Raw genomic sequence first — 25,400 nt, forward strand, 5'->3', positions numbered from 1 at the left:
AGAACAGACTCTCAGCCACCTCAAATGGTCTCTGTTGCAATGACTGACAGCTCTTTTGCTTGAGTAGTTGGTACAATCTTAGAGGAGCTTATCTATTCTCGGGGCTGCATAACAGCCTGCTCTCTTTCAATTGGATGGTACCCTGGTAAACACATTAGCTGGTGTTGGTGTTACACCGAGGAGTGTTGTACAAGGAGGGGTGCTTTTACTGCTGTTCTGAAGAAGAACACAAGTGTGAGGAGGATGGAGCGCCTGGCCTCCTTCAGTAGTAAGTATAATAAACAGAGATTTACGGAAAGGTCTTAAAAATAACTTCCCTCGCTTAAGGGTTGCTGAGAAATAGGGCATTTTGATCCATGTGATGGTTTTTGCCCCAGACCCATCATAAGATAATTTGATGGGGGCCCTGGGTGGATCAGGGGATTGGTAATGGAAATAGTCTAGTTAAATAAACAAATTAAGTATCCCATTTGTTTATTTAAATATAAAGTTTTAAATACAATATAAATATCCCACTGAATAAATCTGTCACAAAAAAACCCACAGACCACTACACAGCATTAATTAACTCCCTTCTTGACAAACTTAGAGAGGCCAAGGCTTGAATTGACTATAGAAACAGAACACCTTTCTCGTCCCGACAGACTATTTTTTAGGTGGTTTTGGGGGCAAACAGATGGGACAGCTGCCATTACCTGTGTTGTGCAGTCTCCCTAGATAAATCTATTACTTAGGTCTCCTGGTCTGTGATTCAGCCAGCTTTCAAAAGCACTGAATCATAGATACTAGAGTTAGAAAGGACCTCTTTGGTCTTCCAGTCCGTGCTGCTTGCATTTCTGCAGGATAGTATTCATAGATTTCAATAGGATAGACTTTCATTGCACAAGTTTAAGGAGCCCAGCACATCACAGTATCCGGCCCAAGTGATGATCTATAAATTTCACCATCTCTGGGAAGATGTCAAGGTGAGGATCTCTCTAGCAGCTGAAGTTGGACGACGAACTTCCAACAGATAGTTGAGGAAGCTGAAACTGCATTAGAGAAGAAAGGGTACATCAGCTGTAACATGTAAACTCTTATTGCCTAAACAGTTTATTTTTTAAAATGTAATATCAACTGATGAGACCACACAGGATATAGATACACTGCTAACTTTATTTTAAAAATACAAGGTTCTAGTGGTTATGGATGATTGCATAAACAATAATATCATGCTTGTGTTGCATTAAATTTCTTTCAGCGTATTTTCTTGTTGATTTCATAGATGACCCTTTTGATAAACCACCTTGCAGAGGCTGCTCTTCCTACCTCATGGAACCATACATCAAATGTGCAGAATGTGGGCCTCCTCCCTTTCTCCTGTGTTTGCAGGTAAGCGGAGTGTAAAAGTGGAAGTGTATGCCTTGTTGAGAAGCAGGTCATCAAAGCTATTTCTAAATGATAAACCATTGCCTATCACCTTTTAGTTACTAGTCAGTCTCGAATCAACTCATGTTCATCTGACAAATATTTGCTCAGAGACAGGAAATGGTAGAGAAAATGTTGGAGGGTGGGAGAAATGTGGAATTCAGCATGAGCAGGTGAAGTGTTTGATTAGACACCCATGGACACACAGAAAGATATGGTCCAATGGACACAGACAGCTAGACCATGCCTTTGTCTCATCACTTAGTATACCCCAGGTCTTATCTAAGCGGAGTTCCTTTTAAATTGCAGTACATAGCTGTGAACCATCCTCAATATAGTATTAAACTGGGAAAGATGGGTGACAAGTTATTTCTTCCTTTAACTAAAGGGAAATTTTATTAATAGAATATCAGGGTTGGAAGGGACCTCAGGAGGTCATCTAGTCCAACCCCCTGCTCAAAGGAGGACCAATCCCCAATTTTTGCCCCAGATCCCTAAATGGCCCTGTTAAGTTTCACAGTCCTGGGTTTAGCAGGCCGATGCTTAAACCACTGAGCTATCCCTCCCTGCAAAGCAAATACCTTGGTGCTGTGTGGACAACAGGCCCATCCAGAAACTGCCACTGGTTACCTAGGCCCTAGCAAGATTCTTCTAGTACTTTCCTGCATATAAATGTCTGTTCTCTGTTCTCTGGAATGAGCCACTGTGAAAACAGTCCAACAGCAGATTAACTCAAATTTGGGTTTTTGTGTGTAGGAGGGGACTAAATCACTATAAAAATCCACTTTTATCTATAAAGAGGACAATTTTTGGTAGTTAATGCACAATAAAAAAAACAGAACTTAAATGTATTCTCAAGGAAGAGGCAGGAAAGTAACAAGGTTTTAATCTTTTATTTTGCAGTGTTTCACACGAGGATTTGAGTATAAGAAACACCAGAGTGATCATACTTATGAAATCATGGTAAATATACAATTTAAATGATCTTTCTTCATCTTGGGTTTTGTTATCCTTTTCTAGAAGTTAGACCCATGTTTCCTAATCTCACATTAAAAGTCTGTTAGGTACACAACCTCGTTTTCAGAATTTTATAACTGTCAAAAAACTAACCCAGTAGCAGATTTTAAAAAAAAAATTTAAATCTAGGGTCATCCAATGAAATTATAGGCAGCAGGTTTAATCCAAACAAGAGGAAGTACTTTTTTCACAACCCACAACTAACCGATGGCATTCATTGCCATGGGATGTTGTGATGGCCAAAAGTATAACTAGGTTCAAAGAAAGAACTGGATAAGTTCATTAAGAAAAGATCCATCAATGGCTATTAGCCAAGATGATCAGGATACAATCCCGTGCTCGGAGCAATTCTAAACTCTAACTACCAGAAACTGGGAGTGGAAAATGGGTGGCTCTTTACGTTGCCCCTGAAGCTCTAGTGTTGTCTGCTGTCAGAGACAGGCTGTGGGGCAAGATAGACCATTGTCTGACCAGTATGGCAGCTCTTATGTTCTTACTGAAATTAAAGAAAAAATATCCATGTCTAACATTATGGAATATGTAGAGGTTTTTTAATTTGTGTTTTATTGTCCATATATGGCTCACAGGCTTTCATTAGAAAAATTGATAGACAGTTATTTTACCACATGAACAAATTGCTTCCTCCCTCCCCCAATGAAAAAGTTTAAAGAAGTTTCTTTTAAAAAACAATTTAGATTTCATTTCATGACACTACACTTTTTTGAATCATAGCTGGTAGATACATTAAATGTTGCTTCTATATTTAGAGCGTCTATAATGACAGTTTCACAAACTAGCAGTAATTATGGTAGAGGGCTTATTGACATAAAACTGCCTTGGGACAAAGTGAAGCTTTTAAACGGCCAGTACCAAAGCAGCTTGAGCTCTTACTGCCAGGTAGCACCAGAATTTCTTTGATTCTGTAAGTGGCGATCTGTACAGAGAGGGACCCTGAGATTTGTTCTTTTTTCTCTCCAGACGTCAGATTTTCCTGTCCTGGATCCCAGCTGGACAGCTCAGGAGGAAATGGCACTTCTAGAGGCCGTGATGGATTGTGGATTTGGAAACTGGTGAGAATTTAGTGCCTGAACCAAAGCCCATTGAAATCAAGTCTTTCCATTGACTTTTGAGAGCTTTGGGTCAGGATCTGAGTGCTGAATATTCTGGCACACAACATAGCATATTCCTCACGGTTAAGAGTCCGATCTAACCATTCGTGTGGAGAAATGAAAGCTCAGGGGGTCCATTTCCAGCTCTACCACTGACTATGTGTGACATTGAGGAAGGCACTGAAGACCTAATCCTGAGAGATGCGAAGCACCACCTGTGAGGTGCAGAATGCCCTCAACTCCCACAGAAGTCACTGGAATTTGAGGGAGCTCGACATGTAGCACGATCAGGCCTTTAATTTCACCCTTCCTCAGTTTACTCATGTGTAAACTGCCTTAAGACAAAAATTTGCAGACTGTGGTCTGTGGCCCACAGATGGTCCATAAAGCTTGTGGTCTGCTGAGAGCTGGCTGGTCACATGGTGCTGGCTCTTCTTGTTTCCTGCTGCTATATCACATTAAAGACAGTTAAAAATAATTACTTTTCTGGTATTGGTCTATATTCAAGTAATTGTAGTTGCTACAAGGATGTTAGGCTTTTGCAAATTAGAGAAGATCAGGCTTGCAATTGGGAGCCATCTCCCTTCCCATTCACAAGACAATCCCTGTATTAAGATGTGGTCCATACTTAACAGCCAGACTGTAAAATTAACAGAACTCCAGGCTCTGCTTTAAACAGAGCTACATCAGATCTCATGAATGTAATTGCAGACAAAATTAAATTTGAAAACCTGTTTGAATTTCCATTTAGGAACACAGGATAAAGGACTGGGTCATTGAGTCCAGTCCCGTTATTGCAGGCAACCCATTCAGATAATGCCGTAAAGTTATCAAACTCCTTCTTAAAACTAGTTAGGTTGTTTGCTCCCACTACTCGTATTGGAAAGCTATTACAGAACATTGCTCCTTTGATTGTTAGAAACTATCATCTAATTTCCTGCCTACATTTATTCATAGCCAGTTCATATATTCTTATGCCAACATTGTCCTTTAGCTTAAATAGCTCTTCTCCCTCCCTGCTATTTACTTTCTATAACTACATCTGGGGAGAAATCATATTCCCCCCTCAGCCTTCATTTTGCTAGGCTGAACATGCCAAGCTCTCTTTTTAAATGATTCTTTTTTCCATTAGTGAAAAATCAGCCAATTTCTTTGGAATTTTCCCCTCCGTAGGCAGGACGTGGCCAATCAGATGTGCACAAAAGCAAAGGAGGAGTGTGAGAAACATTATATGAAACACTTCATCAACAATCCCTTGTTTGCATCTACATTGCTGAACTTGAAGCAGGCAGAAGAGGCACAAAACGCTGACATGGCCATTCCATTCCACCGTAAGTATCCACCGTAGGGATGGACACTGTCTCTAAGATAAAACATTCAGGGAATTCAGATTGAACCAAAGTGTGTACTTTGCTTTTACTCAAAAAGGAGAGTAATATTTGGTCTGTGGATCACCATAGAATATTTAAGAATGGGATTTTCCATATCCCGGACCAAGCCTTTTGGTACATAAAATATGCTGCACTCCTTCCATTAGGTGCACTGTGGGAGAGTGAGGGAATGAAGTCACCTAATGTTGAACCCAAGAAGGTGAACCCCTCAAAAATGCTCCTGGTTAACTGTATGGGCAGAGGATTCTCTGAGGAACGGAGTGTACCTGACCTTACCCCAGTGGACTCAGCACTTTTACCCATCCTAATTACAAAATAGTAAGGCTGTCTTACCTAAAATAACTCCTCCTGCATCTGCAAAGGGAATACCCTTTTCTAGAACTGCAGTCTGTTTTGCATTTACATGTCAAATTTAAAAATTCACAGCAACTAAAACCCATATTTTTCCAGCTGCTGATGATCCTCCACGACCTACCTTTGATTCCTTGCTCTCCAGGGACATGGCTGGGTATATGCCAGCTAGAGCTGACTTTATTGAGGTAAAAATCTCTCATCTTATTTTGTAGTTGCTACTGACTAGGGACACACACACAAACACACACACACTCATTCTATCTACAGATTTTCTTAAATATTCATATAAAAAGTAATAAAGAAAATGAGGGGATTGGATGATAAACCTAAGGATAGCCATGGCCTTACTTTAGGGAGTTCCATTTATAATCCGAGAGGCGCACTACAGGACCTGAGAAGCAGCTAACCGTGACTTTGTGAATAAGCGTTGTAAGACATGCCATTAGCATTACCAAAAGTCTGATAATGAATGACTCTTATGCAAAAAGGCTAGATGTGTGAATCAGATGCTCAACAAAAGGGGGGCAGCTTATTTTTAGTTTACTTTCCCTAGAGACACATGCATATGGGCCTGATTCAAAGCTAACTGAAGTTCACAAGAAGGCTCCTGTTGCTTTCAGTTTCTTTTGATCAGGCCCATATGATCAGGTTACAAAATCCTCTTACAAAGCAAGCTTCTATTCATTCAGTGATCACTAACGTCATAATTAACATACCAGGATAAAGTCAGTCCTAGAATATGCAGGCACAGCCCCCATTGGCCCGTGTTATTTTTCAATTTTTGTGCAGAATTTTCCACACAGAATAGGAGCAATGGCAGATATTCTTCAGCTCTGTCGTCTGTTCCAGTGAGTTATCAAGGTTCCTAGAATTAACTAGTGAGCACTTGTTGGTTTTCTTTGAACAGGAATTTGACAACTATGCTGAATGGGATTTGAGAGATATAGATTTTGTGGAAGATGATTCAGACATTTTACATGGTAAGTCCCATGTCTTGAGAAGAATGTTTGAAAGTCGTGTCTCAAAATGCCTGCTCAACATTGTTCAATTGATTTTTCTGCACGTATGGGTTTTTGGGGGTAAAGTTTCAATTTTAATAGAATTCTCTCAATTGTGCGTGCTGAGTGTAACACTTGCATTTCTATAGTGTATTTCAATCCAATGCTCCTGCCTTAACTTTGAACAATGGGTGTACAGGCTATATTTACATATAAAGAGATTGCCCTACCCACCACTGAAATGTAGCCAACTGTAAGGTGGAACATCTTAATAAGGCCCAACCACATCATACCACACTTTAGAAAAGGAAGTCAGGAATACTATAGCCAATAGAAACTGCAGGGGGAATTTGGGTAGGCATATGGTATTACCAAAGAGAGAGTTTTGCCAGGTTACAGGCATCTTTCCTAGAATAGCTGTGTAAAGAACTAGGATACAGTCATGGATCTTAAGAGGTCAGAACCTGGATTTTACCATGACCTGAAAGGTAGCACCCCATGCAGCACCCTGTCTGCTAACACCATGCTGTGGCATTGCTTCAGTACTGACTTAGATGCAACAGTGCCATCTAGTGAATTACTAATACCACTTCCTGTTGCATCTAGGTGTTGTTTGAAAGTCTTCCCACCTGTTCTAATTCTGCTTAGCTTGTGAAATCTGCTAGCAGAGCAACAGTAGGCGGTGTCCAGATTAAGCCCTATCCAGTGAGTTCAGAATATTATCCTCTTCAGATATTGTGATCTTTGTTTAGCCAAGTGAGTACACTGAACTGCAGTGGCATAGGTGAATGTAAAGATTTCCTTTTCCCCTCCACGAAAAGGAGGGTTACGCTCACAGCTTCTAATATTTTTCAAAGAAGAGTCTCTAACATGAGTTCACTGAAATTCTGTGAACAAGTTTCTCTAATTGGTACCAAACAAAAGTAAGTATTAGAATTGAATTAGGTTTAAATCCTTGGGGAAAGAGGATTTCTGATCTCTGTCATTTATAAACATTGTTGAATATTCAGCAGTACCATGCTCACATTTCAGAGTTCTCCATCTAATTATTGGGCTGCTGGTTTTCATTCGTTTTATGTAACCGTGACCATGAAAGCCTTAGTGTTCCTTGGAGTCACAGAGAGGAAACTCCAGTTCTGCATAGCCCAGTCGTTCCAAATTTCAGTGTGAAGTTTACCAGGACACAGCAGAGAACATGACGTTGTAATACTTAAACCTTTGCTTGACTCCCAGGAATATTTCCATCTCTAAACTATAATCTTGGAATAGCAACAGTTTGTCTGCATTATAAATCAAGTCACTGACTAGTGTGCATTGTGCAGAGATTCAACATGCTCTCTCTGACGACAAAAAAAAAGTTCTTCCTCTTTAAACATGTGTGGAAAGAAATTACGCGTAAATACAGCTGCTCTCGTTTCCTCCATTAACTCCTGGCAAATCAAAATGCAGACAAATAAATAAATAAACAAATAGTGTCCTGGTTCTGTTCGCTAATTCATCTATTTTAACCTATTCATACATTTGCTATTCATTGCAACCAGTTTACCGACACAATCTTCCACACCAATTGCATGGTCTCTCCTCCTCCTCCCCCAACTTTAGCCATTTAAGATATCCCTCAAAGAGGTACAGCACAGAACTCAGAACCCAGTGGAGGAGAGTGGATGAGGAGACTGTAAGCCATCTTTGTACTCTCCCAGTCCTTGGCTGTTCTGGGGGCTGGAGAGGTCCTCCAACGTACCGGAGGCCTAAGTTATGGCAGTCTCTCCTGGTTGTCCTGTGGGCCACAGCATTGCCTGGAATTCCTGCAGCTTGTCCCAATATGTCCCTCCTGCTCCCAGCTCCTCCTCTGGGCATACCATCTTCACTGGGGCTTGCAAGAAGGGCCAGGATAGGCAACCGTATTCTGTCAGCCACACCTGGGGTACTTAGGGCTCCTTCAAAAGGCTCCGGCCCTCTTACTCAGCATAAAGGGGGCTAGCACAAGGATGAGGATCGCACACAGAGTTCTCAGATAGGAATTCCGCCCCCCGCCCGACATTTAGCCTACATTTGTTTTGTTTTGTTTTTTAAGAAAGCCACACATTTTCTTCGGTGTTCCTACCATAACTATTGTGTTAAAAATGGACTTTTGAAATCTAATTTACTTTCCACATCTTGCTTCAAGAAATTCACTCCGATTAGACAATGAAAATGAACTGGGCAGATTTGTTTTATGGTCATCTTCTCTTTCAGGTCTAAAGACCTGTCCCTTTAATTTCATCCTAATTATATTTCCTTGCATTGCTCTACACGGTTTCTCACTACTCCCACAAGAAAGAGGAATGCAGTTTAACGTAAGGCATCTAGACTCCCAAATGTCTTTTATCAGGAGCACAAAACGCTTGTGATTGCTGAGTCATCCAGCTTTTACCACCCCAGATAATCTGGATCCTTCACTTTTACTTCTTGAAGCTGACAAGATGGCTTCAGGAGCAGTGTGAAATACATTATTACAGTTAACTCTTTGTGTGCAGCACATGTAAGTTGGTAAGTGCGTGGGAGTAGATAATTGATATTGCAATTAAATATAGTAAAATGGACAGGATGAAAGAAACAAATGATTACCAATCTGTAGTTCAGTCAGGGGCTTTTGAAAAATCTTAGACATTGAGAGTTTTTATTAGAGATTGAATTATAGTGTTAATTCTTAATCCTCACCCAGACTCTCTCCTCCCCCCCTCCCCCCAAAAAAAAAAAAAGATTTTTACTCTTAACGTCAGAAAGCATTTTACCAAGGCCTTCTGCAGACTTTGAAGAAGTGATTAGATATAGACTAAAACTCTGATTGTGCTGGCGTGAAAACGTGTGCCATGAAACCTGGCAATTTCCTTTTAAAAGTACTATTTTTAAAACACTACACAATGTTTATTCCTGAGACAGCTCTTGAGGAGGCTCTGCTACAGCTGTCTAAAATAGATTCCTTAAGATTTTTCTCTCCTCTGAGAAGGGGTGAGTTTGGATTTTATCCAATGTATGCCTACAAAGACAGGAGCACACCCTGAATGGCACCTGCTTACATAAATTAATTTACATTCTTCCTATTGTATGGATGAGTGATGCCAACTAGTGGATTAGTTGGCCTGAAACATGTCTTTCATTCACTGCCACTCAGGTATCTGCAGAGCAAATGCTGTTAGAGAAGGGAATCGAAAGGGTAGAGCAAACTATATTTGGATATACTCTAGACACATGCACAATTTTTTTGGTTTCAAAGGGGAGGATCTCTGCCTATTATTGGAAGCTATACTGATCATTTCTTATCTTTTCCCATAATGGATACTTTGACTGTGACATCACCTTGGATTTCCTTAGTCATAACATCAACAGCTGTCTCTCCAGCATTCTCCAAGGGGAAAAATATAGGCAGATCATTTTAATTCTTGTAGCATCTCTTTTCTCATTTCCATGCAGCATGTGGCTTAGGAGTAGTCTGGGTCATTCATGCATTCCAGATCTTGTAATCAGCTGCTTCTATGTGAATGTGTCGATAAAGAAAAGGAGAAGACTGTAATGAATGTGAATTTTCTCGGTGTGAGAGATCCATTTTTTTCCTTCATTTGCTTTGGTAAATGTTCACTTCCCTACCCAATTAATCATAATTTCCTTCAGAACGCTTTAAATTCAAGTGAAAGCATCAGAAATACAATCCTCCAGTTGCAGGTGACCAAATTATTTGTGGTATATATAGAGTTTCTTTGTCTACTCAAAGTTCTTCCCACACAAATCCCAGAAAATAATGTGGCATCTTAGCTTTTAGGAGCCTTAAAAATACAAAGGTTTTATATACATTGGCAGTGGTTCCTGTACTTTGTAAGGTATTTCATTTATATCTAACTTACTACATTTCTCATTCTTCTGTTCCTGAATCTAAGCAAGGAATAGAGAATTTGTTAATACTGCCTTGTTGCTGGGCTAAGAAACCCAAGAAAATCTATGTTTAAATATATGCCATCTCTTCCCATCGCCCTATGTTAAAAAGAACAGGGACATTGTAGCTTTCCTATTGCTATGTTTAAGTAATCTGTTGCATCCAGATTCTGTATCAGATAAAGGTTCTATGACATAGGGATTTTAGCTTGTCCGACTTTAATTTGGACACTGATTTGTCCACATAAGTCAAAATACCATATTATCCTGAAGATGCTACATAAATAAAAAGAAACATCAAATGAACTTAGAACTGGCTTCTGAGCTCACACCCCAACCCTTCCGAGTTTCCTATAAAGAGGGATGGCTAAACCTTGTGGCACAGAGGGCTACACTGGCAATTTACATGTGGCTCCTAGTCTCCAGGCAATTTGCAAATAAATATACATATGGTATATTTTTAAAATAAAATAAATTCATACAGCTAAACTTACTGCAGCCTGCCTCTTCATTGCTAGATTAATTGCTAATTGATTTGACTCCCCATTAATAAACTGCCCTTGTCCTTATCCTGCAGCTAGAGAGAGAGGGTGGTCATGTATGGACCACGTTTCTGGGCTCTGCTAAGCTTTGGATACACCTGTTCATACACTGTATTGAGGTGGAGGGAGAAATACTCTTGCTTGATTTCACAGATTTGCATGTTGTCTCTGCAGACTGTAAATCCATTGTAGAATCTTAAGCCTGTTCTTTCTTGGAAAACATTAAAGTAAGTAACACTGAGAGAAATCCAATCCAGAAACACACACACACACACACATGCTTGTTTAGCAAGATGGGTCTTCAAATTATTTAACAGAATTATGAAGCTAGTCCTAGTGGAAGAGGTGGGTGTCTCCTTATCTGCTCTCTCCAGAATGTGCCAAGAAAATTTATTAACCTCAGTGTATCCGTGAAAATGAGTCGCAGAAGCTATAGGTGGATTAGCCAGAAGAATTGTAGACAATTTCATACAGAAAGAGATGGTTTCTAGCAACAAGCAAGTTTTCTCCATACTTGTTGAGAACTGCCCTCTTGGCTGTCTCTTGGCTGATAGCAAAATATAAAAAAATTGTTAACTAGCTAAAAATCTTCTAGGTAGTTTCTGAGAGTCTCAGCAAATTCTACTCTGAATTGAGACAATTCAGATCTCAGTCTTTTTAGCTCTCGGCATTCCTTTAATCCCCTTCCTTATTTCTCCGCAGGCTAGTCCTTGTCGAAAGACGACACATCAAATATTAAGCCTAACCATTTGCTTTTCAGGGAAGTATAAAGGGCAAAATGTTTTCCCTTTTGTGAAAAACAAAAAGTCTTTAATATCAATAGTAAGAATAGTAACTTTGGGCTAAGGAGTGGATAAAGGGGTTCAAGGTCTCAAGATTCACATTCATGTTTGTGATAGCGTTAGGAAAAATAAGTGAAATCAGTTTTACAAATAGGGGTGTGCAGTATGGCAACCTGTGGCCCGCGCCGCTCCTCGCAGCTCCCACTGGCTGGGAACGGCGAACCCCGGCCACTGGGAGCTGCGGGCACCTGTGCCTGCAGATGGTCAATGTGAACAAACTGTCTCGCGGTCTGCCAGCAGATAACCCTGACGGGCCACGTGCGGGCTGCAGGTTGCCCATCACTGCTGTAGCAGCTTTATGCTGCTGTACAGTTCAGTGGTTTGGGATTTTTAACACCTTGAAGCAAAGGCAGCCGGCCTGCTTCGTACAAGTGAAGTGGGCCTTTTCAAGCTGTGATGAACACAGGTTTTGGGGGGATTTGGGGAGAAGCCTGGTGTGATAATCTCGTATGTAATTAATCTGTTTTTCTGATCTTCCTTTCTATACTTGGCAGCTTTGAAGATTGCAGTTGTAGATATCTATCACTCCAGGTTAAAGGAAAGGCAGAGGAGAAAAAAGTGAGTTCTCAACCAGTGATTGTAGTCCACAGCTTCAATACTCACTGTGTTCTGTGCAGTAATACTATCCTGATATTAAGTGTAATTGATTTTAAATAGCACTTTCCAGAAGGATCCCAAAAACCTAATACTGAGGAAAACGTCTTCTATTAGAGCAGATCTCAACTCTGATATTCTGCTTCCCCTATGTGCACAGAATACAGATCAGCCACATGGATCTAAGCAGGAGAATTTAACACTTCAACAAGCCAGGGAGTATGCAGATTCACATACAACAGAATTAATTTGCACATATTGGTGAAATTCCCCCTGGACAAAGGATCTGCACAAGCTTCTACACACCTTAAACTTCCATTTAAGATGTCAAAACAAGGCTGAAGCAACATACAGGCCTTGTGCTCACCATATGCACAGTGGTGAATTTCACCAGTAGAGTATACAATACAAGCATCTCAAAGCAATTTATAAATAATTAACCCTTCAGCATCCCTGTGAGATAATATACCCATTTTTTAGAGTGGGACACTGAGGTTAAATGAAGTCTCAGCAAGTTAGTGGTAGATCCAGATGTAGAAACCAGCAATCCTAACTCAGCTCCCTTCTCTAATCACTGTGCTGCCAGGCCACGGGTACTTAGACTTTGGTCTAGGAGGCCTGACGCCCAGTCTCCTACTCTTACTAAACCCAATCCCTTTCCACAGATATGCTCACATCATGATGGTTAGTACACTAGAGCCTCTTTTCCTAAGTGTCTGAGGACACATAATACAGATAACTATGTGTTGCTAATATGAGGTGGTTAAATAAAGTTTGAATACTTCATTCAACAAATTTCATTACTCTAGAATTATTCATTGAATCTTTCAAATACTTTGTCCAGTTTCTGTAAGTTATTCATCCTTTTACTGCCAGGGCCAAGATGATTAACAACTTTGGAGCAAAACTTGTCCATCCCTCCTCCCAGAATAAAAGGTCAACACAACATGTTATTTTGAAGGGTACTTGAAAGAGAAGGAGACTCATTTAGACCTGCCCTTCCTTCTCCCAATTAAAAAAATATTTGTGTGTGGTATAAACTACATGACGATACGTAATGTGTCTTATTAAAAAAAGGTGTCTTAACCCCAATAGTTGTGTATCACACATTGGGGTCAGTGGCTGTTAAGTTTTTAATAGACCAAGCAGGACAAAACCCTAAAGGAACATAAAACTGTTAACGTCACTGTCACAAAGCCTATTAAATCCTTTTCTACTTGGGATGGAAAAACACTTGTGCAGTTTATGTAAATAGAGGAAGTACTAAGTTTCATAGATTTAAGTTCAGCCACAACCTTGCCTAACAAAGTTACTCAAAAAGCAAGCGCGCTCTCTCTCTCTCTCTCTCTCTCTCAAAACTTGTGTGTATATAAAATAACCACACACACAGGCAATATCCATGTGATAATTGCAGAGCCCTGTGATCATCTCATGCACCTGTGACATCTGACCTATCCTCCGCCCATTATCTCATTTTTTTGGGGCTTAGTCTAACATTCAAACCTCATGAGTGGCTTTAAAACAGCCACTTTGTTGTTTGTTTTTTTAAAACCAAGCTGGCCAAAAATCAAGCATGGGACTTGCTTCTAGCTTTGGAGGGGCAAGACATAAGACATTCAAGAGACCTGACATTTGTGTTTAGAAAAGCTATTTTAGATCCTTTTAAGAGGTTATAGCTCTCTTTGAGCCCTGCTGGTTGAACTCATGGTAACCAAGAGAGCTATCCCAAACTCATGCTGACTAATCGTTTATAAAATATCATGTATTCCCCATTTATAGAGTTAGAACTTGTGTAAAATTGTCTAAATGTTACCAGAACCCCTTTGATGTTTGTATTTGTGCATTAATAAATGAGTTATTACTTATTACTACTTTTTCTTTTTTAATTATAGAATTATAAGAGACCATGGCCTTATCAACCTCAGAAAATTTCAGAGTAAGTACTAAATATAGTAATTTTGTTTAAAAATGGCATTAAGCCAAAGTTAGAGATAGACTTCAAATGCTGGATGTTTGCAGTGTATACTATAGAATGGTTTACACATACTATGTCCAAGATAGTGTCAGTCAACACCTCATTATCATATATTAGGACTTAGAACTGCAAGTTGCAGGCACCATAGCATTCTTTGTCACTTCATTTGTAATTTGTCACCACGGGCAGAATATCAAATTTGGTATCAAACTTGGACCCATACGATGGTTACAGATTATGGTGACCTGTTCAGATTCCTTTAGTCGACTTTCATTGGTGGGATTTATGTTCCCTCTCTCACTAAAAGTAATATCAGATGTGTTGTTAACTCATGGCTTTGTCCTTCGCAAAAAAAAAAAAAAGTGTTACGATCATGACACCTGACTTGGTTTGAGGAAGTTTGTTAGTATTACAATACCACTTCGGGGCCACAATCTGATCGGGCCCCTTTACAACACAGAGGCCCTGTCTACACTAAGCAATTTCAGTGAAAAAAATTCCGACCAGGTCAGCTGCCCTGGTAGCAACACCAGTACAATCTTTAGTGGGGATTAGGCTCCAGGGACATATTTTACCACTGTCAGTGACAACCAGTGCGAATTTTGGCTACATGTGTAGACCCGCCGGTGTTTTTTTTTTTTTAAAGCAGCATTTTTCCCTACCATGGCGTGAACATGTATCATGTGAAGGGAACTATTAACAGTTACCATATGAAGAGGATTCTTCTCCCTCCACAGAATGCCTAGCTGTCCCAATTCTGCTGCCCAGCATAACGATATTGCGCTCAGAAGTCACTTTTTTTTTTTTTTTTTTTTTTAATTATTATCATTGCAGTTTTGGAGAGACGATACCCAAAGGAGGTCCAAGACCTTTATGAAACAATGCGACGGTTTGCAAGAATTTTAGGCCCAGTGGAGCATGACAAGTTCATTGAAAGCCATGCACGTAGGTGTTTTAGTGACTTTGTTCACGTTTAAGCTGTTCAGTGAGAGTAAGCATTTAAGTGGGTGACAGGTTGTTATATTAGTTGTCAACGGCCTTCTCTAAATAGATACGATGCAGGTCTTCCTCCTCCCCTCCCACCCAGCTACCTCAGATAAAATAAATATGGCCTTGGGTGGGTATACTAAATAACCCACACTCTTATTGGTGCATTGTCCATTGAAAAAAGCTAATGCGGTCTTGGGATGCATCAGGCGAGGTATTTCCAGTAGAGATAAGGAAGTTTTAGTACCATTATACAAGGCACTGGTGAGACCTCACCTGGAATACTGTGTGCCGTTCTGGTCTCCCATGTTTTAAGAAGGATGAATTCAAACTGGAACAGGTACAGAGAAGGGCTACTAGGATGATCCGAGGAATGGAAAACCTGTCTTATGAAAGGAGACTTAAGGAGCTTGGCTTGTTTAGCCTAACTAAAAGAAGGTTGAGGGGAGATATGATTGCTCTCTATAAATATATCAGAGAGATAAATACCAGAGAGGGAGAGGAATTATTTAAGCTCAGTACCAATGTGGACCCAAGAACAAATGGATATAAACTGGTCAATGGGAAGTTTAGACTAGAAATTAGACGAAGGTTTCTTACCATCAGAGGAGTGAAGTTTTGGAATAGCCTTCCAAGGGAAGCAGTGGGGGCAAAAGACCTATCTGGCTTTAAGATTAGACTCGATAAGTTTATGGAGGAGATGGTATGATGGGATAACATGGTTTTGGCAATTAATTGATCTTTAAATATTCATGGTAAATAGGCCCAATGGCCTGTGATGGGATGTTAGATGGGGTGGGATCTGAGTTACTACAGAAAATTCTTTCCTGGGTATCTGGCTGGTGAATCTTGCCCATATGCTCAGGGTTTAGCTGATCGCCATGTTTGGGGTCAGGAAGGAATTTTCCTTCAGGGCAGATTGGAAGAGGCCCTGGAGGTTTTTCGCCTTCCTCTGTAGCATGGGGCACGGGTCACTTGCTCCTTGAAGTCTTTAAACCACGATTTGAGGACTTCAATAGCTCAGACATAGGTGAGAGATTTTACGCAGGAGTGGGTGGGTGAGATTCTGTGGCCTACGTTGTGCAGGAGGTCGGACTAGACAATCATAATGGTCCCTTCTGACCTTAATATCTATGAATCTATATTTGAGTGTATTGTTTGGTATGTCAGATAATGAAATACTACAGTCCTATACTAACTGGTCTAGTCTTTCCTCTTCATGAGAGGATCACTGTTCATGCACTGCCGTGCTATACCAAAGAAAGAGTAAAATACCTATGACCTAAGTCTATATTCGGGTTGAGTAAGCGGTTAATTGTAAATTCTGTAAGATACATGTGTGCTGTCTCAGCTAGGAGTAATTATACAGCACAGCCTCTATTAAGTGCCTCACCTTAAATGGTTTCAAACTGTTCCATCATCTAATTGTCCAAATTCTTTTTGCGTAATTATAATGTGCATCTCAGCATGTCCTAGTTAAATTCTCGTGGGGATAATTGCATCCTGCTTACCTAAATTCTGTTGCTTTGTTGGGGGGAAATTACTCTTCATTAGCAAGCACAAAGCAATGTGTGAACAGCTGTCCTGTTCCACGCCAGATGTGGCTGCATTTCATGACACAGCCAGATACTGAGCTAGGGTCTGATCCTACAAATCTTTACTCTTTTTGGGGTGGTACTGACTCCAGCACCTAGTCCCATTGTCTTACTAGCTATAGGGAGGCCTTTTTATTTAATCTGAGCTCCCTTCAACATAGCCAGGGATACACATTAATTACATAAGGCTCCTGAGCAATATAGATACGCTAACTGAAGCCAAACAAACTTTTTGCTTATTGTAAACTAACTGGTACTAGGAAGCTGTATAATTAAATCTCAAGTTAATAAGTATCCCCGAACTGGAGATAAAGGGCAAAGTTAGGTTAACTGCACTACTGAACTGACCACAGAGAAAAGGGGATACAAGCCAGGGAAAATCTTAGAGATAGTCCAGTAATTAAAATTATGGATCAGAGACAATGTAGCATAATGTAAGAGGTCTACAAGATATATAGCTAGCTACTTTAAAACAAGGAAAACAAATACAGGATAGGTTTCCAAACATTGCCCCTCCCTAGACTTGTAGAGAGGAATCATTTGAAAACCTTGGGTTTCTCATGTTCCAATCTCTGTATGTACAGAGTCCCTCTGTGACCAGAGTTACTTAGGGCTCAGTTGTGCTCTTGTTAATGTCAGTGAGAACAAAATCAGACCCTACATTCTCTGTACAATTTCTCTACCTGTAAACTCGGGATAACTAACTGTGTTGTGAGGATTGTTAATGTTTGTAAAGTGTCTTATAAAAGTCCCAAGAGTAGCATCATTTGGCTCATTGATAGTAGAGTAGAGGAATTCCCTGAGCCTGAAACTAAAATAGCTTCCCTGCACAAATAATCTAGAAGTGGTTTTACAAAATAAATCCAAGTTGTGATCAGATTATGTCATACCACATCCAGTAATTTGTAGGTTCTGCTTGCTCAAGATCACAGATGGGCTAGAAGAAAAAGTTAACAATATCTGTGGCTATAAACTTTAGTAACTGAACTGCCGACAAGTAAAGAATGTGCCGCAACATTCACTAACAGCTGCATTTACCCACATTTGGTTTTTTTGGATTCCTCTGCTGCTTACTGTTGGGGGGAAAACCAGTGGAATTCGAACTGCGAAGAGAAATAAGGCGTCTACAGGAATACAGGACGGCAGGAATCACTAACTTCTGTAGTAAGTACATGGGAGATTATTCAGCCCAGTAGAGTAGTGAAGGATGCTTAAGCTACATTTAGGATGTGTTAAATAAGAAGATTTTTTTTTTTTTAAATGTGTTTGACTCACTCTTTAGCTAAGAGAGTCTTCTATTAATAATGCATCAGGAGAGCAGTGGGTTTTTTTAGAACTATTTTGAGTTGATGGATAGCCCGGTGAACGCACCATCGAGCAAAGCTCAACATAGTCATCACTCCAAAAAGCTATCAAAGCCCTGGTATTGTAGCTCAGTGCTTTCCATGCGGGGGGACAGGGCAGCTGCACTGGATCGACCAACAGGTGAAGAATGTGAAGGAAGGAATCAGACTTAAAAAAAAAAATCTCATTCAGCCCCAGAAGTGTGATTATAGAAACTTATTTTTGCCCTGAAATTAAATTATAAAGGGTCAGATCCTGACACCGTCACATGCCAAATAGTATTTGACTCCACAAATACTCCCACTGAAATCATTTGGACTCTAATAAGGGTAGCAGAATCTGGACCAATATTAGGGGACAATTCATTTCCTATCTATTGAAGTAAGGGAAGAGCAGACTGAGAATTCTGGTTCAGCACAGTCCGTCAGAACGTGATACATGTTTGCAATAGGTGCAAGAACTTACGATCACCTCAAGAAGACGCGAGAGGAGGAGCGCCTAAAGCGCACGATGCTTTCCGAAGTCCTCCAGTACATCCAGGACAGCAGCGCCTGCCAGCAATGGCTCAGTCGACAAGCTGACATGTACGGTTACAGTAAGATTAGGCCTTTTCCATGCACAACTTTAATTGGAAAGATTCAACATTTCTTTCTATTGGCAATAACAAATGTGTTTCCCAGATTAGTATGGGGCGAGAGGAGAATAGTCTCTAATTCATAGAAATTGAAAAAAAGCCCTAAGTGATGGAAATAGTGCTTAAGTGTCAAACAAAGAGACTAGGTAGGGTGCATAAAGTGTTCTGGAACTGCCATTCTGATTTTTTCTGAGAAAACTTGACCACATTATTTATCTTAATACAGACTGAACTGCTGTCCTTAAATCCATTGCAGGAAACAAGGGTCTTCCCTTAAGGGTATTAATGAGAACACAGATGACATTTGATGTCCTTTCCGGCAGTGTGATCTTAGCGGCAGCAGCTGTATCAATATGCCGTCTAAACTAAACTGGGGCTGTGAACAAAAGCTACAATGCACAGAAAGGAAATGTATATCATAGAATATCAGGGTTGGAAGGGACCTCAAGAGGTCATCTAGTCCAACCCCCTGCTCAAAGCAGGACCAATCCCTAAATGGCCCCCTCAAGGATTGAACTCACAACCCTGGGTTTAGCAGGCCAATCTCAAACCACTTGAACTATCCCTCCCCCCGCTTGCATCCTGTACTGTCTAAGGATATAGTCTAGAGAAAGGGCTGTACTTTCCCTAGTCTTTATCTTTGGTTTTTATTCCTGGGCCAGTACTGGAAAGTGCTGCGCACATGGAAATCCCTTTGAGTTCAAGGATCAGGCTTACATATATAAATTGCTAAGCTTCATCTCTGGATTATGCAAGTTGGATATTCCAATTGTTACAAGATGGGAAGTAGTAGTGTAGGGGCCAACTTTTGCAGCTGTTGTTATACAATGCATAGTTAATTTGAAGTTTCATTTCCTTGCAGTGATTCTGGCCTGAGTCCCACAATGCCAGTTGCTTCAAATTCAGGTAATTATTTTCTGCGACGGAGCTATAATAAAAGCCTGAAGCCCTCCCGTCGACATAGCACTGTCTAAACTAGGGGTTAGGTCTGTATAACTGCGTCGCTCAAGGGTGTGGAATATTCACCCCCACCTGAGCAACATAAATTTTGCCGACATTGGCTATGTCTACACTACCTCCTAAGTGTTGTGTAGACTCTACCATGCATCAGTGACATTAGTCTGTTAGTTCAGGAGAGTGGCACCTCTTGCTTGATTACAGAATTGTCCATCCGCAACCCTCATGGCCTAGTACTGTAAAAGTGAGCACTGTCTATAACTCACACGTCATTCTGGGTGCAGTCAGTGGGTTGTTGCTGAAATTCTAGGTCCTTCTGGCTATACAGATAGAATCAGTCTTTACAGCTGCATTATTGAGTGTGGCAGGGGAAAAGAGAAGAGTTTTTTCTGATTACACTGCAAAAAGATCCAGGGTTGGTTGAAAAGATGGTAAAGATGTGCTGTCCTTTCTTTGCAGTCATGTGGAGCTGCTTCTGGGTCTCTTTGCATGTCAGAGTGATATGTGCATGACAAACTTATCAGTATGCAGATGTGAGAATTTATATATGAATTACCCACAAATATTAAGGTTGCAAAGTCAAGCACTCAGAAGTTAGGAAATGCCAAAATTAAGGTTACCCATGCAACCATAATTCAGTCCCCTTGTGCATATGCAGTGTGGTACCATCTTTAGTTACATGATCACATACAGCATTTCTGTGACTATCTTGGTTTTTAAGGAATTTCCATCATGTGCACTTGTATCAATACCCACAGTGGTGAGATCAGTGGGAGTTGAAATCCCATCTAGGCACTCTTGAAAATGTACTAGGCTCCTGTATGCTTCTTTAGGCACCAAAAGCCTTTGAAAATCTGGCCCTTAACGCTTTCTGCTGGCCTCCCTCCCAATGTATAACTGCAGAAACTGACCTGAAGAGCGTCTCAGAGTAGCTCAAAAGCGTACCTCTTTCACCAACAGAAGATGGTCCAATAGAAGATACTACCTCACCTACCTGGTCTCTGATACCCTGGGACTAACACTGCAAACAGTGGGAGATACTGTATTTTTGCTTAGCATTTCAACTGCTTCTTTTGGAAATTTTCCATTTCGTTGCTTTGTTTCCATTGGGCATTCATTTGCAGTTACACTTTATACATATTGCACTATTAGGCGGGAAAAATAGACCATTAAGCTTATCAATAAAAAAATAACAATCCTGGCAGTTTCCTATAAAATTCCTGTTTCACACCTGCTGTGAACTGTAGATCTGCGCTGCACACAGTAAAGCCAGTCTACATACCAAGTTGCACTGATTTAGCTAAAAGTATGTAAGTCAATTTAGCTAAACTGCTATAAAATGCTATTTATTCTGTTTAAACTTGGCTAATGTCATTTTAGCTGAAGTTGATCCCTTGCAAATCCTATCTTAAAAAAAGTTAATTAAGTGTTCACCCAGGAGTTTTAACTTAATCAATTGAAAACCCCATGTCTGTAGTTAAACTAGTGCAGCTTTGAAGATGAGCTCTAAATAACTGACCAAACGCTTGGATTTTACTGGGTTAATGTCATTGATGTCTGCCTTTTGAGATGAAATATCTGGAGAAACTGCAGCCTCCGAACTAGCATCCTACGCCGTGAACATTGCTTTCCTTATTTCCATAGGTAGACGGAGTGCCCCCCCACTGAACCTCACAGGTCTCCCAGGCACAGAGAAACTTAACGAGAAGGAGAAAGAGGTAAGGAGAGTGGAAATGAATGGGAGGACAGACCACCACCATGTAGCTATTTGTCTTCAGACTCAGTCTTGTTGAACAGTCTTAACCTTGCGAGCCTTTATGAACTGCCTAAGCTTGGTTGCTACAGGATATAGATCTAGTAAATGGGTTTATTGCCATGTAAGAAGCTTAGGGAAGTTGTTACATTATAATGTGCAGAGTGTGATGTCCCTTACTCCACTCTGGTTTTATGATAGGGAAGAGAGCAACTTTTTCTTAATGAGTGTTTGCTTTAAAATTGGCTGAGGATTTCTTTGAGGGCCCAACAGAAACCATCACTTTCTCCTAACAAGTTTTTTTTTTTTTTTTTTTTTTTTAAATAGTTCAGCCAGCTCAGACCAAAGGACTAAACCTCAGTCAACCGTATTAGGCCAAACCTACTGAAGTTGAGTTATAACACTATGATGATCAATGGAAGATGAAACAGTTCATTCTTGCTTTTTTGTGCTTTGTCCAAATTTCTGCCCTTGGATGTGCATACTAGGCTCCTAGTAACTTTGGTGAGAGCTGCACATTTCAAAGAGCAGAATTTGGCCTTCTTTAAGAAACTTTTGTTAACTTGGCCTAGTAATTGAGCACTGCGCTACCATATAGAATACCATGGTTCATCTCCCAATTCCTATGAGAGACTGACTTATCTGGCTAATTAAAAACAGCCCTGGAAGGTTGATGGGAGTCCCATCTACTAATCTTTCAAATGGAAGATGGTGGTCTTGACATGGAGGAAGACAATAGAAACAAGGTCTTTATCTCGCCACATATTCTGCCAAGGAGCAAATGTCAGTACATTTGATGTGTACTAGATGAATTTTAGAGTCTCTTTCACTACAGCAACCAATTGTGTTTTCCATTCACTGGATCTAGCAGTTGTGAAAAACTTTACCAGTGGACATGGTATTTCAGGCTCCATTCAGCATACAGATAATTTTGCCCAAGCATTCGCTTACAGGGGAGTTGGATTTCCTTGTCTGCAGGGTTCAGAGAAGGTCTCTCTTATTGAGACCTTGTGTCTCGGCTGATTTCTGTCAATGGGGTTCAGTCACTGAGCACTTCATTATTGAAAAGAAAGGGGCAGTCAGCATCTCCACTGGTATCCTTACAGCACAGAACCCAGGGGAAAGCCCACATTTGAGAGCCACATGAAACCTTTCCTGTCAAACAACAGAACCTGAGAGCTTTTGGGAATCAGTATTTTCAGTCTGCAGGAGAGACTAGAGATTGTCATCTTAATAAGCTCAGTTGTTGTCAGTTGCATAATGTCCACCGTGCATAATGTTGCTTTGCATAATTTCCTGCCCTAATCTGCTAGAGAGGGCAAATAGCTGCTTTTATAAAAGGGTATTTTAAAAAAAAAAAAAGTCATAGTTTGTAGGGGATTAATAGACAGATACCCTTTCTGGCATTTGTCCAATGTGCTGAACTGGTAGTTGTGAGTCCCTTCAGCATGTGCACTTGCCTTGTTCTGCACAGACACCACCCATGCTGGATGCTAACACGTCTGCAATATTAGGTTCTCGCTCTCATCTCCCTAGTGTATTGTCAGTAAAGAATGCTTTCTAAAGCAGCAGCCAGCAGGAGAGCATTCCTCTCAGCAAACTCTTCCTCTTATTACTTGCAGGTTGGACTCACTTGTAATTGCCATCCCCCCCGGGGGAAAATAAGTGTGTTTTTGGTTGTCATTCCTTCCTCCCACCGCTTCCCCCCCTGCCCCACCCCAGGTTTTGCAACACAAGCAAGCGTGGCAAATGTTAACGTTTATTAACTTTACCTTTGTCTTCTAGCTCTGTCAGATGGTGAGATTGGTTCCTGGAGCCTATTTAGAATATAAAGCTGCTTTAGTGAATGAGTGTAACAAGCAAGGAGGCTTGAGATTAGCCCAGGCTAGAGCACTCATCAAGATCGACGTGAACAAAACCAGGAAAATCTATGACTTCCTGATCAGAGAAGGATACATCACCAAAGCCTAAAGACACATGTAGAAGCCCTGGCACGAGTGACATATGTGGAGATAGCTTTGACAGTACTGGAAGTTTTTAACTTTGTTGAATCAAGGACTTTGGGTTGTTTTTTTTTTGGTAAAAAGTAGGGAACTTTGTCAAATTGTCTGAATACTGACATTTCTTTGTCTAGTTTTCTTTTGACTCTGCTGTATAAACACTCCTGTTGTCAGTATTATGCTGCCATGTACTTCTGAAAGAGTTGTGTGCCATATAAGCTAATATTAAATGTGAGTAGGCATTCATTTCTAACACCTCTTGTAGCTATAAAGAGAACCATGGGACTTGATTCTGCTAGCAGTGTAAATTAAGAACAGAACTGCAACCCCTAAAAGCAATTCTCACTTGTAGTTTGGGGGTTGAAGGGGTTTAGAAACTAATCCCCTCCCCTTCTCTCCTTCGTGAAATTGTGTTGGTTTTCAGACGAGCACATGCTTGACGGTATAAAAATAGAGTTTGCAAGGGTCTGCTTTTTAAAATTCTAATGTGGAAGGAGGAGGAAAAAGTCATATTAGGAAGAACATTTGTATGTATTAGTGCATATCACAGCAAGAGTCAAACCCCACTCCAGTTTCGTTGTTTTTAAAAAACTTAGTACACTCATTATTTGGTGACAAGTCAGGCTACAGGCAATTCTTAGACTTAAACCTCATTTTTTTGTTGCATAATCCCAAAGGGAAGAGGGGATGGTTCAGCCAGAAGCAGCCTTTTTCATAACATACATAAACCATATACTGCTCCTGATTGATACCAGAGCTCCTACATTCACCAAAACATCCAATTAGGACAAGTTACAAACCACTCTGGGAATGTCCTTTTTGAACTTAGTGACGTGCTCACACTATTCCTCCTGCATTCAGTGGAAACGTGCCAAAATAGCCAGCTGAAAATATAGGGTTGTGAAATAAAACTAATCAGCTGTTCTATGAATAATTCAGTATAACCATTGGATTAAGATATGTAACTAAGCTCGAGGATAAAGGTAGTTCCTTTATGGTCATTTCCCTCTTTTGCAATCTAAGGAGGAAAAACAATAACTTGAGAAGCTTTTTTTCCTGCTTGTCTCTCTTACAGTAGAAATACAATTCTGGTCTTTTGTTTTTTCTTAAAAACACTGGACCACATTCTTTGCGGCACTTGGCTTCTGTGGGGGCAGAGGGCATCATGGAGCCTGTTACTGCTTTCTGATTGCCTTCCCTAAGGCAGACCATGATGTAGTTTAGAGACACTTGAGGGCCAGCTGGTTTCTAAGGCATCATCTGCCCGTTGAGCATATCTGTAGCTTGAGCATAATGTGCTGCAGCCAATCCTTCTCCCAGACCCTCTTCAGCCCTGCTTTGGGGACTGGGAAGGGAAACAGGAACCTACTACACTGCTTCTACACCTTATAGGGACTCCCTGGTGAATGGTGTCTCCAGCAGGGGAGTTAAAACTGGATTCCATCCCCTTTGTACCACAAGAGAGGCTCAAAGGAAGCTGAGCATGTCTGAGAATCTGGCCCACCATCTCCAAGTGCTGGTAGCACTATGACATCACAAGTGCCAAGAGTGAAAGCTGAACAACTGAGAGGAGTATTCACTGTTTCAAAGCTTTTGGTTTCTGTTCATGCCTATTTAACTCAACCACCTGAAAACACCGGGGAGAAGAGATCTGTGTAAGAGTCAACAGTTCTGCCCCTTAAATGAGGACAGAGAGGACACTGACTCTAGGTCTACCAAGGAGACCTCAAGCAAAACCAGGGAAGTGGAGATTCAACATTGCCAAGGTAAAGAGAAAAAAACAAGACGGGGAATGGTGTGGGGGACTTGTAAGTCTCCTTTATACACCACAAAAGTAGCAAGAAACCATATTGTTTTCCCCTTTTGCAGACAATCTTGCAATCTGGGCAGTACGGGGATTTCTAGTGTGTTTGCGGCAGGTTTTATAACGACATTAATGTTTGCTGTTCCTATGGTTATTTTGAATGTTTGAGCTCTAGCCCAAACAGAAAC

At 40.6% G+C, this 25,400-nt stretch overlaps 2 protein-coding genes across 4 annotated transcripts in view; one reads left to right on the top strand and one right to left on the bottom strand.

The window, feature by feature from the left end:
- Nucleotides 1-134: 134 nt before the first annotated feature.
- On the top strand, nucleotides 135-23,661 carry TADA2A (transcriptional adaptor 2A). Of its 3 annotated transcripts, XR_006286342.1 has the most exons (16): nucleotides 135-268; nucleotides 1,265-1,371; nucleotides 2,311-2,370; nucleotides 3,403-3,494; nucleotides 4,707-4,864; nucleotides 5,375-5,463; nucleotides 6,186-6,258; nucleotides 12,064-12,127; nucleotides 14,056-14,099; nucleotides 14,973-15,083; nucleotides 17,813-17,884; nucleotides 18,516-18,648; nucleotides 19,561-19,604; nucleotides 21,300-21,373; nucleotides 21,736-22,154; nucleotides 23,194-23,328. XR_006286342.1 is itself a non-coding variant. In XM_007057614.3 (15 exons), the coding sequence occupies exons 1-15, from the start codon at nucleotides 244-246 to the stop codon at nucleotides 23,377-23,379; spliced, it is 1,332 nt and encodes a 443-aa protein (XP_007057676.1). In that variant the 5' UTR covers nucleotides 135-243; the 3' UTR covers nucleotides 23,380-23,661. The 3 variants fall into 3 exon arrangements, 2 of the variants coding, with proteins under 2 accessions (XP_007057676.1, XP_043387192.1); XM_007057614.3 differs by lacking the exon at nucleotides 21,736-22,154 and having other exon boundaries at nucleotides 23,194-23,661; XM_043531257.1 differs by lacking the exons at nucleotides 14,973-15,083; nucleotides 21,736-22,154 and having other exon boundaries at nucleotides 23,194-23,661.
- SYNRG (synergin gamma) overlaps nucleotides 262-25,400 on the bottom strand; it is a 130,583-nt gene continuing 105,444 nt past the window's right edge. The window contains exon 21 of the mRNA XM_037880637.2: nucleotides 262-1,031. Within this exon, the coding sequence (XP_037736565.1) occupies nucleotides 978-1,031 (54 nt within the window). The 3' untranslated portion in view covers nucleotides 262-977. The remainder of the gene's footprint in view (nucleotides 1,032-25,400) is intronic.

Source organism: Chelonia mydas, chromosome 17 (genome assembly GCF_015237465.2).
Source record: "Chelonia mydas isolate rCheMyd1 chromosome 17, rCheMyd1.pri.v2, whole genome shotgun sequence".
Lineage (NCBI taxonomy): Eukaryota > Metazoa > Chordata > Testudines > Cheloniidae > Chelonia > Chelonia mydas.

What these genes read in the sequence shown, in the direction of transcription:
- TADA2A (XM_007057614.3), top strand. Translation starts at nt 244, where the DNA reads ATGGAGCGCCTGGCCTCCTTCAGTA. An exon ending in TGATTCAGACATTTTACATG is followed by an intron (nt 6,259 to 12,063) that starts GTAAGTCCCATG and finishes TATACTTGGCAG; the next exon opens with CTTTGAAGATTGCAGTTGTA. An exon ending in GTTCATTGAAAGCCATGCAC is followed by an intron (nt 15,084 to 17,812) that starts GTAGGTGTTTTA and finishes GGGGAAAACCAG; the next exon opens with TGGAATTCGAACTGCGAAGA.